At 40.0% G+C, this 19,280-nt stretch overlaps 1 protein-coding gene across 5 annotated transcripts in view; it reads right to left on the reverse strand.

Annotated features, from left to right (window-relative positions):
- Positions 1–19,280, reverse strand: part of FAM13C (family with sequence similarity 13 member C) — a 154,211-nt gene that overhangs the window by 22,139 nt on the left and 112,792 nt on the right. For 3 of the 5 annotated variants that reach the window (XM_046027092.1, XM_046027089.1, XM_046027088.1), the window contains 3 exons: positions 16,943–17,090; positions 1,767–1,977; positions 533–671 (listed from right to left, as the gene is read on the reverse strand). In XM_046027092.1, coding sequence (XP_045883048.1) covers positions 533–671; positions 1,767–1,977; positions 16,943–17,090 — 498 coding nt within the window. The remainder of the gene's footprint in view (positions 1–532; positions 672–1,766; positions 1,978–16,942; positions 17,091–19,280) is intronic. The other 2 variants (XM_046027091.1, XM_046027090.1) reach the window with 1 other exon arrangement.

Below are 19,280 nucleotides of genomic sequence, written 5' to 3' on the forward strand. Positions count from 1 at the left end.
ATGAAGACTGGTGTCTGACAGGAAAGGATGGACTGGGGTTTATCGTTATGAATGAGCTGAACAGATGTCACTTGATAGGTAACCAGAGGTACTCTTATGTCAAAGAAGACTCTCTCCCTTATTCTGTTCTCAGTTAGAGACTCTGACCTTTGGGTCCTTAATAGGTCCTTACAAAAATGCAAATAGTAAAGGGTTAGAGAAAAAAAGATCCTAATTCTAAAGCTTTCCAAATATCAGTCCTAGAAACAGTGATAGTAGTGCTCCTCAGGGGGAAAAAAAGAGTATCAATAATCGAATCAGTTTGGAAACAACAGTTATAATCCATTACTAGGAGATATCTTTGCAGGGTCATATTATAGCCTGTGAAGATAGGACAGATCCAGGAAGGGAACTCAATTTATGGTGGGTGGGTCCTGAGTTGCAAATGGAAACAGCTGTCCCCTGACACAGAGGGGTAATCAAAAAGGAAGGACAGAAGAGCCCACATACTTCTGGCACAATCCACTCTTATTTCAAACTGTAGGGCCCTTACCCGGTATTTCTTTTCTTGTTCAAATTTTTCTTCGAATTTCCGAATTTTTCGCTTGAGGCTCTGGATGTGCTTGGTAAGCTGGGTAATGGTCTGTGGTTCCTTGCCATCACCACAGCTGCTCCGTGAAGAACTCCGGGGCCTGTAACAATTGCAGGGAGGGACAGAATCATCAGAACCCATGGTCATCCATAAACATTGCTGCTGGCCTCCAAACCAAGCTTCCTGGAGTCTCAGGAAGGGCAGTCTGTTATTTGCTGGGTCTACCATGGTGGCATCTTCATATTAACAGAGGCCACCGATCACAGAATTCCATTACGGGAAAATGCCATCAGAGACTCTAGTATATAAATGTCAGAATATTAGTCCAGGAAATGCATTTCCTAAAACTTGGAGGAGGCCAATTTAGAACCAAAGGAGACATCCTGCTGTGGTGTCATCGCTGACAAGTTGCACGAGACCCACCTAATGACATTTTAAGGAAGATATATTAACACAACAGAGACTTTGCAAATCTGATGAGAGGAATGGACCACCCCCTCCAGAAAATCAATTCACCCTCTCACATGGCACATCCTTTATAAAAGAAGAATCCACTAACTCCCTCGAGTCTACCAATAGACAGCCTGTGTGCTCAGGTTTGGATAAATTAATTAATGACCACAGAAGTTACCAAGGGGAAACTAGGGATTCCCTGCACATATTTTCAGTCAAGGAACACTCATTTTAGCTATGCATCAAAATTATTGACAGAATTAAAAAAGAAGTGCACAGTTTCACAACTTTTGGTGGTAGGTGGAGGGCAGCCATTGTAAGCCACCATTTTTCTAGAATCTAAGAAGAAATTGAGGTATACAATTCCCAAGCACGGCCATAGGCCATCCCTTGAGGCCGCTATTGGGCATGGAAAGAATATTAAGCTCTCCAACAAGGGTATTCCTGGTATCTGCATATACATATTCTTACGTAGGACTCCGGTCATTTCACCAAAAACATCCAAACATGCAATCCCTGGGGTATCCTGCCTCCCCTGACCATTTCTTCCTGAGAAAGCAGGACCTAACACAGCATTCCCGACTAGAAAGTACAGACTGTTAACATTCATTGTTCAGGTCTCCCAGCTGCATTCCGTAAGCATGTTCGCACTATCTCAGACATATACTTCATTGCAGGTTATGAATGTAGTATTTGAAAAACTGTATGAAATGAGGATAATAACAAAACACTGTTTTCTTACATCATAAACTGCTGAGTGCTGGGTGGAGAAGGGGCTGATTCAGGGTCTAAGTTGAATCTCTGGCTTTGGCTGAAGATAGAGCATCGTGGTGACAACAGTGGGTTGTCACCATCAGTGATGTGACAGAGCAGCCTGCTAGTCCCAACAGACTGGAGGTCTTCTGGTGTACTGTCTGCTTCGTTCTGCCCATCTTTGTGGACTGGTGCAGGGTCTGAGGAAACAAGATAAATCATCAAGACCTACACATGACAGAGGCCTGAGACTGTCATGTTCCTAAGTAAAGATCATAAACATTCATTATAATATCTTGCCTCTTTTTCATTTCTTCCTTCTGGGGATATGAAAGGCTTTCAAACTACTGTCATGTTTGTTCTCAGAGAACTTGGGCAGAAAATATTAAGGCTGCCACCACCACCACCAAAAATGGAAACACAAATTATTTTGGTATGAATTATAAAATCAGCATAGCCCCAAACTACAAAAAACTTCTATTTCATATTATTTGCATATGTTGAAGGGTGTGTTAAGAATGTTACAGTAAAAACAGGAATCAATAAATGGAGCGGAAGCAGAAGAGGACAGACTATGAGGAAGAGAACAGACTATGAGGAAGAGAAGGGACAACAGGAATGCCAGTGAAGGCAGGAGTGTGAAGGACTTATGGAGGGAGAGGAGGCCATGGATAGAAAATCATTCAGCAGTCATTAAAAATGATGGAGAACCCTGCTTATCAACATGGAATGATGTTCAGAATATACTAAATGAAAACCACAGATTTCAAAACAAAACAGGTATGATTCCATTTTATGTAAAAAGCATGCACTTATGTGTACAAATAAATACACCAAAAAATTAAATAAGCTACTTAGTAACTATGAAGCATGGAAGAATTAGGATGATTGATTGTTTTTCAAAATTTTGTAGATCATTTTATTTTTGACAAAAGTAAAAAACAAAAAAAGTAAAAAAACCCTCTCCCCAGGTAGGATGCTAGGTCTGTGCCTGAATTCTATGATCATGCCCCCTGTAAATGAGCTCAGAGTGGCCAGGATGAGAATCTCTACATCATGGAGCTCTAGACAGTTATTCAGGCAGCAGCCAAAAGAAACTCCTCAATTTTTCACAGTAAATACTCAGGACAACTCAAGGCTTTCTCTTATTCCTACCCCAAATAAAGAAGAAAACAAATGTTTTCTTGGTGAATAAGCAGAATCTGAAAACCCTGCAATCCACTTTTCCAAAATAAACATTTATCAAAATTTGGTGCTGGATGACTCTTAATCAGGTTTAGAATGGCTCATGTTCTCCAGAGCTTGAAATGCAATTTTCTTTGTGTAACATCAAAGGTCTAACCCCTTACGTGTTTTCAACTGGCTTCTTTGCTGTTGAGTCACAGACTGGGAGCCACGATAATGCCTCCTATTGTGCCTCTGAAGCTCATGAACAGCATTCCTTTTTTTTTTTTTTAAGATTTTATTTATTTATTTGACAGAGATCGCAAGCAGAAAGGCAGGCAGAGAGAGAGGAGGAAGCAGGCTCCCCGCTGAGCAGAGAACCCAGTGCGGGGCTCGATCCCAGGACCCTGGGATCATGACCTGAGCTGAAGGCAGAGGCTTTAACCCACTGGGCCACATGAACAGCATTCTATCAGTGGCTGAGGCTGGTCAGAAATGCATGAGATGCGGACTGGGGGAGAGGTGGGGTCGGATCTGAAAGCAAGAAGCGCTCCTGTGTCTGACAACTCACCCCAAGCAATACTCTTGCTAAGAATAATTTACCCAGAAAACACGGTTGGGCAGGAGCCCAAAGGAATAACAGCAGGAGTAAGAGTTACTAATCAATAAACCACAACATATGCTAAAAATCACTTTCAAAACCCACCAGGAGATATACAGGTTCCTTACCAAATCCTTTTCTTAAGCCACTAGGCACCAAGAAGAAATGCATTTTATTCATATTACTTATTTCTGAGCAGAATCTTTTGGTAATAACAATGGGGAAGAAAAGAATCTTTAGCATGTGCCTGGGAACAGTGTGTTTGGTTGAAATGGGAAAGGTCGGAGGCCTTCAGCCCTTCAGCTCAGCTGTGGCCCTAAGGTCAAAACTAACACAAGTCTCTTGGGGCTGTTTTATAAAGCCAAAGTGGAGGTACTTGGGCCCTTAGCTACCTGACTGAAGTGGAGGTAGGAAGAGGGTCCATAGTGTACAACATTCTCTTGTGATGCTGGGCATTGGCAGTGAGCCACAGCTCCCAGGCAGCCACACAATCACGAGGATAAGCGACCAATACACTTAAAACCATTCTCTGTACAGCTATACTGTTTCCTACTTTCAGTACAGTATTCAATAAGTTAAGTGAGATATTCAATATTTCATTTAAAAATTGGCTTTGTGTTAGATAATTTTGCCCAACTGTAGGCTCTTACAAGTGTTCTGAGCACTTTGAGGTAGGCTAGGCTAAGCTAGGATGATTAGTAGGTTAGGTAGATTTAAAGCATTTTGGATTTACAATATTTTCAACTTACAGTAGGTTATCTGGATGTAACCCCATTGTAAGTCAAGAAAGATCTACATCTGTATATAGATAGAGCAGAAAAGTACCTGTTTTATATAAATTAATATATTTACTATGTATTTTAGATAGATAAATTTCGACCCTTAGTTTGTTTGTTTGTTTGTTTTTTAATTTCAGCTTCTCCTTAGGTATTATGGCCAAGAAATAATGAATTTGATGTGTGTGTTTTTTTTTCTTTTTAGTGATACACACTAAAATAAATTCCTATTAAAACTAACAATGTTTGCCTATTCACCATAGTGGTGAAACACTGAGATAAGGCATAGACGCTGCTAAACACAGTAACCATGAGACCCATCATTTTAATAATTATTATCATCAGAATAAGGAATTAAATATTATGCTCTCCTACTGAACACCAGCTATATGTGCAGAGTTGTTATGGGGTTAATACAGGGAATGAGAACCAATATATCCCTCAACATATTGTCCCTCCTCCCAGTTCTTATTTGTAAATAAGAATAATCATATGTAATATTTCTGGAGTGATTCACTATGTCCTCAACTTGTAAGAGTTTTTGCATGTATTAAATCTTCATAACAACCACATGAGGCTGATAGTAATAAGATCTCCATTTTAAATTCAGTGTGGAAGGAGATACAAACTATGTTAGCACCAGGGAAGCTCTGACCAGAGCTCATGATAGAAGACTCCACATCTCTGACTATGGGAGCCAAAGAGTGTTTCTGGCAGCCCCCTCACTGAGCAGTAGGGAACAGAGAAATCATTGTCATCAGTGTGTGAAGGCCAAGAGCAACTTCTGATCTTGCTGCAAGCCCAGGTAGAAAAAGATGCTGTATTAATCTGTCGAATAAGTCAGTTTTAAAAACATATCTAATGTGAATTTTTAAAGTGATTCAAAATTCAAATAAATCTCTACCTGCAACCACTTGAGACACACTGCTGAAATCTAATTGAGTAATGAGTTAGCCATAGTCCTGTGGATTTGTTGATTTGCATTCTTGGGTATGCCCTTCATCGTGGGCTTTTATAGGTAGCATTCAGGTACATTCCAAATGCCAAATGTCAGCCTTTGTTGGTTTTAAAAGCTAAATGAGCCAGAAGTATGCCCAACAGTCTAACAAGGTACAAGCATCTGAATTTTCAGCCAGCCTCACCCAAAGAGGCCCAGCAAAACAAAAACTAGAAACAACCCGAAAACATCTGATGGATACACAATGGGTTCAGTTACAGGTATGTTGAATTTGAGCACCTGAAGGTACAAAGGGGTTAGCTATGGTGTCACAAAAGAGAGGACATGGCAAGGCTTGAAGTCATTCCAGTAACTAAATTTGGGGAGACAGGTGAGCTTGCTTTTTTGAAGACTACCAAGAGGGGACAAGTGGTACCTCCAAGATTAGAAAGGGTAGGGTAGGAATGGGGACAGATGAGGAGGGATTCTGGGTTAATATAACTGGCCAAGTTACTGAGTGGGATGTGGTTGACACTCCAGTCAGTGCCAAATTCTGTGGACAGCTACCAGAAACATGTGGGTCTAGAAGGGAGGGAAATTTGTGAAAATCTGTGAAAGCAACTCTAGGCTTTATGGTAGGCACTCTGTGCAGGTCCAAGAGCCACCTTGCCATCCTGGATAAAAGCACAAGATATAAGAGCACCTGGGTGGCTCAGTCAGTTAAGGATCCAACTCTTGGTTTGGGCTCAGATCATGATCTCAGGGTCATGAGATCGAGCCCCAGGTGGAACTGTGCGTTCAGTGGGAAGTCTCTTGAAATTGTCTCTCCCTCTCCCTTTGCCCCTCCCCTTGCTTTCTCTCTCTCTTTCAAATAAATAAATAAATAAATAAATAAATAAATCTTTTAAAAAAGAAAAGCACAGGACATAGGCTCAGAAACATCTAGATTCAAGTTCCAGTTTTGTCATATGTGTGACCTGGGACAGACTGTTCAATCTATTACATTCTCAGCTTTCCCATCTACAAAATGAGAACTCGTTCATTCAACAAATGTTTATTAACCATCTACTGCATGCCAAAGCCTTGTTTTAGGGTAGTATGACAACTGTATCTATCTCATAAGTTGTTTGGGGGATTAAGAGAACACAAGGACTCTCAAGAGTTTAGGACAGCACCTGGGGGTGGGGACATAACAATCCACCAATGTTAGTTGCTATTGCTTTGTATTTAGAGTATTACCTTTTACCTAGTTAGGGAACTTAGGAGAGGAGCTGGCTGTTCTGGATACATGAAGAGGCACTTTGGTCATCATCCTCTAGAGGTGCCCAGTAGGCCCTGATTATATGCAAGTATGGAGCTCAGAAGTCAGAGTCCAGGTGAGTTTGATCTCACCATGCACCTCCCAAATCAGCCTTCCATAGTGGGAGGCAGAGCTGTGAGTCTCATTTTCATTTTGAAGGAGTCAATGTATTGATTTCAATTAAAATGAAAGGCTAATAGATTAGGGTACTGGGCTAGCTGAGCAACAAAAAATCCCCAAATTCTCCCTAAAACCCAGAAAACAACAGGGATCAAGAACCTTCACTCAAGTATATTAAAAAAAAAAAAAAAGAACCTTCACTCAACTCAAATCTAAACTTATTCCTTGCCTCTGTATTTTTTTATTACAATATTCTAATTAAATTTCCATCAGTAAATGCAGATCTAGGTTTTAGGTTTGTGAGTCATTCTTTTGTGTGTGTATGTTTGAATTTTTATTCACCGCATGATTACTATAAGAATAATCAAGTATATTTTTTTTAAGCTCTACACCCAATGTGGGGCTTGAACTCACAACTCCAAGATCAAGAATCACATGCTCTACTGACTGAGCCAGCCAGGCACCCCTGTGAGGAGTTCCAATTTAATCTCATCCCTCTTGTTGCCTAGCAAATTATAAGAGGACAATTTCAGAATATTGTTTTCTTGAATTATTGCAATTATATCTAACATACACAACACTTTACCAAGTAAACATAACATTCAAGTCATAGAAATGCCTAAATACATAACATTCATGGTATATTGTCACTGATTATCTTTTAAGTCCAATCATAACTTATAAGCAGTTTCATAATAAACTTTTAAAGATTTTTTTAGTATTTTTATATACTTATTTTATAGACTTATTTTTATAGACTTAATTGTAAGAAGAACTACTAGTTTAAAAAAAAAGTTGTATCAACAAAGGCCTAACCAAAGGAAAATCACATTGTCATTTGGCTAACATGTTGTTTATACTCTGCACTATTATATTATACTAACATGCTGGTATCATTTTGGTAAGAGCAAAGAGTTTGAACTCACAAATTTTCAGTATAAAAATAGTATTCAATAAATTTAAGTACCTAGACAAAATTAAATGTCTTAAATACATTTTAATTTCATACCACAACAGCTTAGCATAAAGTCCCAAGGTAAAAGTAAAGAGGCACAACTAGAATGAATGGAGACAAAGGAACGCAAAGTGGCAAGATAGTGGGTGAGAAAGAGAGCAGCCAGAAAGCTGTGGGGGAAGATGAAGTATGAAAACAAAGAGACACTGAGGTGGTGGGGATGGGTGAGAAGGAAGGAGAGGCAGGTGACAAAAACTGAGTTTGCACAGAGGAAACAGGGAGTGAACATCAACTTCTCGCCCATGAAAGACTGACATCTTCAGACGTTAGTGACTTCTCCCCTCAATCAGAACTGTAGTGTATGAAGGCTGCAGTAACATGACTTACACTGAGGACAGATGCAAGATCTCCAGATCCTGTCATAATGAAAAAGGGAAGAAATCCATGCTTTGCATTGTTTTGGATTAGGACATCTGAAGTAAGACTAATTCATATTTTTTGGAGGCAGATTCTATAGAGCACCAAACCAAATGTCCAATTCGGGGAGGAAAGAAGAAACAATCTTCTAGACAGATCTACCAGTGATTAAATGAACCTTTGCACGTTATTCATCCTTTTGCCTATATGCATACTACCAAAGAACAGTTGAGAAATAACCAAGGGAAATAGCAAGGCCAATGCACAATTTTTCCCCCTCCCTGTGTCAAAAAAGTGGAATCAAATGCTCAGGTTAAGGAGCTCCACTTGAACTGTGGGACCAGGGAAATAGCCACTGTCATCCATAACAGTGTCCAAGATTTAGAAGTACTTTCTTTTTTCTTTCTTTTTTTTTTTTTATTTGACAGACAGAGATCACAAGTAGGCAGAGAGGCAGGCAGAGAGGCAGGCAGAGAGAGAGAGGAGGAAGCAAGCTCCCTGCTGAGCAGAGAGCCTGATGCGGGGCTCGATCCCAGGACTCTGGGATCATGACCTGAGCCAAAGGCAGAGGCTTTAACCCACTGAGCCACCCAGGCGCCCCAGAAGTACTTTCCTGATATACAGAGAAAGCTGGATGCTGTGCTCTGATTATTGTTCAGCCTAAACAGCTCTCCAGGTCTTCTTGTTAATTCCTGCACAATGGACCACATCAGTGGTACAGCTGATAAAAATCTGCTCTTAAGATACCAAGCTATTTTTGAAAAGATTTTCATTTAAAAGCAGATGTGCTTTGCAAAGCAGAAGGAAAATTGAATATACAAAGCAAATGGGAAGACAGAAGGAAGGAAATTCTAATCTTCGGGCGGGGGGGGGGGCTGTTCTTTACTAGGCTTATCCAGTGTCAGTTAGGAAAAATTAGTCTAAGAAGTTAATCCCAGAGCTCCACAAAGACAGAGCCACAGAAAATTATGATCCTCAGGGAACTGGAAGAGACAGTGTATGTTCTTCATCCTGGGCTTAGGGGTGGTAGGGTGGGGGTGCCCAGAACAATGTCAGACACCAAGTGTCTGGACATGCCATTGGTCATTTCCAGACTGTACTTGTGTCATAAGCATGGAAGAAGGAATAACCAGAAAGGTTCAAAATGACCATAATATATGGGAAACTGTGTGAAAAGGAAAAAAGATATGTGAAAACTCTCTGTACCGCTTGCTCAATTTTCTATAAACCTAAAACTTCTTAAAAATAAAATCAACTAAATTTCAAAAAATGACTATCAGCCTGCTAGTTAAAAGCCTGGATTCTTGAGTTAGAGCCCCAGACTTAGTCTGAGATCGCACTTGTTCACAATTGTTATGTCCTTGGCCAGGCAAGCCTCTTCTACCACAGAATCTTCTTTTGTAAAGAGTTGTAACAAGGACAAACGAGATACTTGTTACCACAGTCTTGTCTTAGAAACTGAATTTAAAAATCTTTTTAAAAATAATTATCTGGTAAAAAAATTCTTTTTTAATTTAAAAATTTTTTTAAATTAAAAAATAATAATAATAAATTAAAAATAAATAAATAATAATTACCTGGCTTTTTAGGCTATAGGACTTTTTTTCTTTCCCTATAGTTATAGAAACAACCTCAGAGATAATATACTATCATCTATAAATTTTGAAATAATTAACAAAGTATTTTCCTTGGAAAACAAGGGATTAGTGTGAAGTTCCCTCTTTCAGATACTATGAAGATGGTTATAAGAATATCAGAGAAAAATTAACAGTAAAGATCATTTCCAGGCAAGTTATGTCATGGGTTTGGCACAGGATAGATTTTATGGTAACAAATGTAGTTTCAACTTTAATAGAAGGTAATTATTCAACCATCAGCTCTATAGATTATTGCTGTTATAAATATCTTTTGCTGAAGGGAATTAGTGTAATGTCAATCATATGTAAGACTCCAGAGGGGACCTAGGGAATGAATAGTACTAATGGCATTTTGCACCTTGAAAGTAGTTATAATTATGACAGTAGATAAAGACAAATATTAAGCATTATCAACTGGAAGAAAAGCCACATAAGCTCTGACTATGGCAATAATGCTCAGTTTTTTAAAAAATAAAAGCTGACATTTATTGAGCATTTATTAAGAGGGGTGTGCTAAGTTCCTCATACATATTATGCTACATTATTCTCAAAATAATCCTAAGTAGAAGCTATTCTTTTTTTCCCATTTTAAAGAAAAAGAAACTGATGTAGAGATCAAATCATCTGTCCAAGATCACTTAACCTGCACATCAAGTTCTGCAAAGAACTGTTTCTGAACAAGGCAGAACCTTGTTGGATGTGATTTATTTGGGCTTTCAAGAAGTTCATGGCATGGTTTTTATATCAGAAGTTATTTAAAAACAAAACCAAATGATGACTGGGCTAAATGTTTTGCAGTGGATTACCAAACCACTTAACAACATGCAGCAAAGAACAGAGTTGAATTAGCATCTTTATGATGGACATGCCAGTACTAATCTTTGCAGATGGATCCTGGATTAAGCTTATTTTACATTTCAAAAATGACATGAAGGAGGAAATAGAGTCTTGAGTCTGAGTTTGCAGATGATATTCATATTTTTCAAAGAATAAAATGTATCATGCTTAGTGAAATAAGTCAATCGGAGAAAGACAACTATCATATGATCTCCCTGATATGAGGACATGGAGAAGCAACATGGGGGGGTAGGGGGATAGGAGAAGAATCAATGAAACAAGATGGGATTGGGAGGGAGACAAACCATAAATGACTCTTAATCTCACAAAACAAACTGGGGGTTGCTGGGGGGAGGTGGGATTGGGAGAGGGGGAGCGGGCTATGGACATTGGGGAGGCGAGGCGAACCATAAGAGACTATGGACTCTGAAAAACAACCTGAGGGTTTTGAAGGGTCAGGGGTGGGAGGTTGGGGCAACCTGAGGGTTTTGAAGGGTCAGGGGTGGGAGGTTGGGGGAACAGGTGGTGGGTAATGGGGAGGGCACGTTTTGCATGGAGCACTGGGTGTTGTGCAAAAAGAATGAATACTGTTACGCTGAAAAAATAAATAAAATGGAAAAAAAAAGATTAAAAAAAATGCTAAGCAACCACAGAAGCAACTCACAAGTCATGAGGAGGCTCAATAGCAATAGATGACCTTCAATGTGGACAGTAGGCAATGCAGCTGGAGAAAACTATCCATGTACTCTTAATAAGCACTAAACTATCAGTTTGGTATGGAATGGGAATTTGGGAGCTCTAATGGAACAGTGCTATGATATAAAAGCCAAGAAAAGAGTATGGATCTCTAGGAAGAGTTCAAAAAACAATCTGACATGCATAATATTTTGCAATTACTAAAACACCCTCATGCCCATAATTTTTATATTTTTAGGTATTCATTTTTTTATTGAGATCATCATAGTTTCACACGTAAGAAATAATAGAGGGATCCCTTGGACACTTTACCAATTTCTCCTAATGGTATCATATTTATAAATAAAATTCCATTTGACTCCATCTGGAATCTGCTATGAAGGTCAGGTAAATGCATACCAAGAAACACACAGGGTTCTAGAGTTGGTTTAGATAACAGGAGCTGAAATGACTATGAAAGGAGGGGTTGTAACACGTTAATCAACTACAAATCTAGGTCACTTCAGGTTAACAAAACATTACTTTCGAAACACATTAGCAGAGAGTATATACATAGAGTATGGGATAATTTCAAATTCTAGAATATCAGAACTATGGGACTTACTTAATATTTAGACTGGATAGCACATAGCATAAGTGTGAAGGACTAAACTTTGGAGTCTGACTGGGGAAACCCTTCCCCTCCTCCTGTTTCTTACCAACGTCTACCATTCAGTAGCTGTGGGAACTTCAGCAAGTTATACTAAATCTCCAAGCTTATTTCTTCATCTTTCATCTGGCCATAATAATGGCACCTACCTCATAAGGTTGTGAAGATAAAAGAGGAAGACCCAGCTAACAACGTCTGACACAAATGAAAACGTCATTATTAGCTAATGATGAAATTATACATTTAAAATCTTTTAAAGGAAGGTTTCTAAACCTTGGCCCTATTGACATCTTGGACCAGATAATTCTTTTTTGGGGAAGTAGGGGTGGGCACAGAGGGTTCCTGTTCATTTTAGGATGTTCAGCAGCAACCATGGTCTCTATCTCATTAGATGTAGCACTTATCTTCCAGCTGTGATACCAAAAATGTCCCTCGATATAGCCAAATATCCCCATGCCTGGGGGTGCAGTGGCCGGGTGGATGCAAAAAAAATCAACCCTGGCTAAAAGCCACTGATTTAAAGGAACTAATTAAGGACAAAAAGATGAAGTACTACTTCCTATGGTGGTAGCCATTTCTTAGCTAAAGCAACAGGTGTAACATACCAAAAATATAAAAAAGTTTCAGTTAGGATTTAGAAATACCATACACACATACACATAGATCCATAAAGAACAAAGTTTCTAAATTATATTTGGAAGTATGTGCACTTAAAAGGTTGAAGTAATGGAGATCCCTTCTTACTAACTTTCAAACACCGTGTGGGGTCACTGCCAGATAGGATAAAACATCAAGTTGGGTGGATAACACACCTAGCAGACACGTGAGATACCCCCGTGTTCGAGAAGGCCAGTTATAAACTCTGCCTGCAGGAGGAGGTGGACATTTCTTGCCCCCTAGAGAAACACTAGAGCACTGTGTTCCAGAAAGTGTTCCTGAATCTCTCTGTACCCCAGAATTACCAGGGCAGCTTTTCAAACATAGGAATTTCCAGGCCTTATCTCTACATTTAATTTTGCATTTTAGGGTGGAGAGACCAAGACATCTATAAGCTTAATAAGTCCTCCCAAGAAATTGGTAACATCTGGTCAAGTCGACAGTGTCTTAAAATATAAGAGAGAAGTTCAGGTTCTCTTTAACTCTGCCCCATCTTAATTTGGACATAAGAAAGCAACCTACACACCATACAGAATTCCTTATGGGAATAATTATATCCTATAAATAGTTATATACATTAGCTCTCGCTAATGATCAACATTAGGAACAAAGCTCTTACCCAAATAAAAAGTTTGAAAACCAAGATTTTACAACAAAAGAATTAATTAGAAACTGCTGTGGTTTGTTATTTCTAGTAATAAGTCTTCAGTTATCTCTGGTGACAGCTTTTGCTACAAACTCCATACCATCAATCACCCATGTTCAGACAGAACAGGGGTTACTATGCTTAGTCATGTAGAACAAACAGTCCTTCTGCACACTCTGAAAATGACAAGCAATTGAAAAGACAATGTTCATTCCATTTTCTATTCAACAACACCAGAATAGATCCTTACTAATGCCACAGAGGAAGGATTTGCTTCAGCTTTAAGAGGCTATTAATATAGGCAGAGGGATTTTGAGCCTCAGTGTGGAGGGCGTTTCCATCTCAAAATATGCAATTTGCAACCTACAGGTAGGGTTATCAGCTATCCCAGATTGCCTGGGACTGAGAATTTCCCAGCATGTGGGACTTTCAGTGCTAAAACTTAGACATTCCTGGGCAAACCATGACAACTGATAACCCCATGTATAGTCTAAAAGTCCTCTTGCAGCTCTTCCCTAACACTTTTTTCTAAGGGTCTCTATATCCCCCAAATCTGCCCTAACCCTGGTCCATGTTCCTACCCCACACATTTCTAGCCTGCTTGAGCACCTTTCTCCTCCTAAAGTATGGACTGAACTGACTGGTCACAGACCCTGAGTTATAAGTTCAAGGCGTCCAGGAAATTGAGGTGAAGCAGAATCAAAGAGAACCTGAGAGAACCTGACCTTCTCTCTCCTAATTCAAGACACTTAATAATGGTTTCCACTACTTGAGAGTGTTTATGAAATATAAAGATCACAGGACTTGCACCTCAGCCTGTCCAGCGATGAGGACTAAGAATCCCCATATGTGAAAGCTTCTTGGTAATTATCATGTGCAAGAAGGCTCTCCAACAATATTCAGAACCCAGTGCTTCTCCAGGGGTGCCATGAAATGTGTTTCTGCCGCAAGGGCAGTTTATAATTGCATTTCCAGAATGGAGATGCTTTTCAGATATTTTACTAGGAAGGGTTGACCTTTGTAACCTATAAATCCAAGTTAAAACCCACACGTTGATCTCAAGAGACCATTTCAAATGCCTACACACTTTACTTGTCATGCCCTAATTAAGTCTAAAGTAAGCTTGAAATCTATTTAAGTCAGATCAACTTATATTTATAAACGTTTGCCTTTAATAGTTAATTGGTAGCATATTATATCCAGATATTTCTGTAAAAATCACCTGTTGGGTTTTGTCTTTGTTATACCGATTACTGACATCAACAATTACTAATTGAATAGATACATACATGTAAGGTTCAGGGCTAGGTGCTAGGCTTTGGGAAGAAGAAAATTTTAAGTTATATAATCCTTTACAGATTTATGGTCATTTATACTAATCTTATGTGATCACACTCTCAACATGGACTTTTATACACATTAAAAATTAGTTTCAAGTTGGTCAAAGATCACTCTAGAAATCCTTTCACAGTCCCTGAGCCTTTAAGATGAGCAAACATTTCTTCTTTCTGAGTGACACATAGATTAGAAAATATATGATCAAAAAAAATTAAATAAATAAATGTAAAAATATATATATATATATATATATATGACCTTCCTATAAACACTCATTTTGGAAGCCAATGAGAACCAATGATCCCATACATTAATCTGTGAAAAACTATTCCAAATGTTTGTCACATTGGCAATATCCCTGCCAAATGCAGAGACTTTTTAGGTCCCTGAAAACTTCTGGCAAGTAGTTTCGAGATAGTGTCAAAGGGTTATTGGAAAATTAGAGAAGATATGTGTTAAAGTACTACAAGGTCCAATATAGGGGCTGGAGCTTCTTCACTCTTATGCAGTCATTTTGGCTACAGGAGACTCCTTATTCATAAGCTCTACAAAGGTAAAAAACATCAAGATTTTATGGATTTTATCTTTGAAAACTTACCAGACTTGCCAGAAATATTGTTGACTAGTGTGTGGACACACACAAAATGAAAACCTTTCATCTTCATAGACTCTCTTGGAAGGGCTCTGGGACACCTCAGATTCACCTACATTTTGGAAGTTCAGCATCTTCTGTAAGGAGCCTTCTGTCCATTTCTGCCATTTGACATTTGACATGTATGGATTGTTCCTTTGGTATGGGCAATTTCTACATAAATTTGGCATGTATTTCCATTACACAAGGAGTATTAATAAGCTTGTTCAAAATCCTGTCCATCCAGAATGAGAAAATGCAAAACTACTCTTGACCATTGGAGATTATGACACATACACACACAAAAAAGTCATGATTTAAAATAGAAAAGATATATATATATATACATATATATACATCCACAACATACAAATATTTTATAACTCTTTGCATGATACTTGTGTAGCTATACAAAACATCAGACAACTCAAAGGTGAATTTGCATCTGGCTTAAGACTTCGTTATATGTTTATATGTGTGTGCTGGGGTTGGTGGAAGAAGAAAAGTGTGTCTAATAATCTGACTTAAAACTCGAATTGGATTGACATTAGGTCCTGCCCCTCTTGTACTGCTTTTAATCAAAACACAATGGATGGCTAGCAGAGCACGGGGAGCTCATCAGAAAATAAGGACAGCCAACTAGCCACCTGCATCCATGGGGAAATAATTTGCCACTTACCAGCAGGGTTACACTAGGCCTCAGTGTCCTTATCGTGAAGCATATTATTTCACAGATTAGTTTAAGGATTTAATATGAACTATATAAAGGACTTAGTGCCTGGAGCACAAAAATCTTCAATAGTAATAAAGCTACTAAGAGTAGCTACTATTAGCCACTATTATTAATACGCTTAATTATTAATTAACGTACTTAATAAACACTGGGATGATTTTTTACCTACTTAGACCATATGGATCTGTTTTAACCAGCAATGTCTTAAATGAGCTATTAATAAGGACACCGAAATACATTACCTTTTAAATCTCTTCTTTCAGTTCCTGGAGATAAAGGACATCTCATGAAGCAAGTTCACCTAATCCTATTTTTATCAGCCATCCAGAAACCAGTCTATAAACCTCTTACCCATCTGGGTTATAAAAGATAAGCTGTGCTCTCATTTCTACTCATATAAATTAGTGTTTCTTTCCTAACTGTCTTTCTGGAAGCATTAATTTGCCTTCTGCTTACTAGCCAATCTACCATCTCTGGGGTTAAAACCAGAGAAACTATCAGACAAATGGAAATCAATTCTGAGACTTTTCAACATAGACATTAATGCAGAAAAAAAATTGAGCCAGAAAAAGACAACATAGGATCAGAATGAGTTACACCACTCACCTCTGCTTTGCCTATGTTGAATCATCTTACAAGCAGGTAATAGAAGAAAGCAAGTAGTAATGTTAAAACTCTCCTATCACTGAATACCTCAAAAATACTATGGGTATCAAGACAGTACAGATTACCTACATCCAGTGATAGAAAATAAGTACACCACTTGTTTGTCACAGAAAACCAAGTAGGAATTCATTAGGACCAGGAGTTGTGGTGAGTGTTTTTCACCTGACACCTATTTATGCTTAAGTCTGACGCTTGGCCCCCAGCTGGAGAGCATACTCTATAACAGCACACAGCTTAATGCTTCCTGCTCCCTCTCAGCTCCCCAGCTACAACTCAAGCACCTCTTCAGCTTTTCTGTTGCACCAGGCATGGTTTCCCCACAGGAGACCAGGTTTAGGAAAGCAGCAAGAAGCTGAACTATCCTGACAGTACACGTGAAGACCTGCCCCCAGCCCAGCCTCTTACCTGCAGCATCTGCGCCTTCCGCAGGCACACTCTGGGTCGACACTGGGGTTGGGTCCTTGAGTCCATGCACCTGAGCAGCTTCTTCCTGGTTTGCCAGAAATGCAGGGCACAGATCAGTTTCCAGGGCTTGGAGTTTCAGCAAGGAATTCTGCCAGCAAAAGCAGAACATCGGGCTAGCTAAGTAACTGCCTAATATACACGGGTGAGTCCGTAGCTCCGCAGAACACCTTCCTCCAGCGCCTGGCAGGGGGAAGATCTCAGCTCCAGCTGCTTCAGGTAGAGTTGATTGTGCCAGAATCAGACACACATTATTCCACATGCAGCCTCAGTTTCTGCCTCATTTCAGTCCTAACGTATATGGCTTTATGTGTCACACACGGGACTGGTGATTTCGTCAGCAGGAGACGCTGCACCAGAAGGAGCCAATCTGAGATGGTATCTGCTTCCCCGAGTGCTTGGGGCTTTACGCTTTGCAAGTGTTTCATTCATTGTGCTGACATCAGGAGCAAGTGACATTAGGCCCCTCCCAGGCTACCATTCATAAAAGCCAGCATCCCTTAACTACGAAGACTGCAGCAGACCGCAGTGCATAAAGAGTTACTGCTGCAGAGGCCGCCTGGCATCTGGGAAGTGCTTCTGGGCTCCCTGATCTACATCTGTGTCTGGGAGGGTATATGCATGCAGGCATGTGTGTCTTCTGAAGTTGCTTCCCTCACATGGGATGGCTATAGATGCCTATATCGAAAGCAGGGTGGAGGAAGCAAGGGAGAGGGCCTTGGTCCCTGAGGGAGAAGCAGTTTCTTAGCTCAAAGAACAACCCTCTCCCCACCCCCTTCATTTCTCAGTTGAAATTTCTCCCATGCTTCTTAATAAGAACAGAGTCATGCAGACTGACGCACATATCCTGCCATGATGCAGATGCCCAGCAAATTAATTCCCCTGACCAGGTGAAAGTGAGTCATGCCTGAGGCCTTGGCGGGGTGCCACTCCCCTGCAACAGGAAAGCTCTGCAGGCCTCAGCAGCTCCTCCACCCACAGAGCTCCTGGCCACCTGGAGTGAAGCCTTGATCCTGTGCCTATTGTGATCCTCCAGTACACACATACTCACCCACACGCTACCCTCCACATACCCTATTCCCCACACATCTTCATACACTCACTCCCATCCCTATCCCGTGCATACCCTTATACCCTCCCTACCTTCACCCCTGTTCTCCACACCCTCCTGCCAACCCCCATACCTTCACACTACTTGCGCATACACTTAACCTCCAAATAACCCCATATACACTCTCATTCCTACTCTTCACCTTCACCTTTTTTTATCCCCTACTACACACATACACACAGAGACACCCTACCATACACACACCATATATACACCCTCATACTCAGCTCCCGCTCTCACATCTATTCGGTACACACACATCCCCACCCACATATATATCCTCATGCCTTACCTCACCTAAGTGCCTACCTCCAACATCTCTTCACGCTGGGCCCCTCCCCCCCATAGTACCTATTCCTACACACGTACCCTCATCCATGCTGTTGATGTAAGTAAATACGAGCCCACAGCACTGTTTTCAAAGTTGTTCCCTACTAAACGGGCTCTAGATATCTCCTCTGCCGTGCTCAGAGATGAAGGCACAAACCCCCTCTGTGCTCAGGGACTGCTGACTGAGGGCCCACAGTTCAGATTAGTCATCTGCCTAAGATCAGGTCACCTTTTTATTGCTCCCTCCTCCTTTCTGGGATGTTCTTCCAGTATTTTGAGTGTGAAAGTAAGAGCCTGAGGTTACTGACAGGAACTACACAGGAGCAAGGGCATCAAGTTTCTGAAAAGAGTTCTAGGCATGTGGGAGACAAACAAAAAAACAAACAAAACAAACAAAATTCCAGACCAACTTCCTACTGGCAGACCTTGGAGAGTGACCTTTCAAAAAAGAGCCAAACTATTTTGAAAATTAAGAAATGATGACATGAGAATGTAAAATGGTACAGGTGCTATAGAAAACAGTATGGCATTTCCTCAAAAAAAAATTAAAAATAGAACAACTATACGATCCAGTAATTCTGCTACTGTATATATACCCCGAAAGAATTGAGAGCAGGGACTCAAACAGATATCTGTGCACCCATATTCATAGCAATATTATTCACAATACCCAAGAGTTACATTATGGACTGAATTGTGTCTTCCTCAAATTCACATGTTCAATATGATTGGGGTTGTATAAACACAGAGAGAGAGACACCAGGGATGCATACACAGAGGAAAAGCCATGTGAAAAAGTGGCTGTTTTCCAGCCAGGAGAAAGGCTTCGAGAGAAACCGA

The sequence above is a fragment of the Meles meles genome, chromosome 13 (assembly GCF_922984935.1).
Source record: "Meles meles chromosome 13, mMelMel3.1 paternal haplotype, whole genome shotgun sequence".
Classification (NCBI taxonomy): domain Eukaryota; kingdom Metazoa; phylum Chordata; class Mammalia; order Carnivora; family Mustelidae; genus Meles; species Meles meles.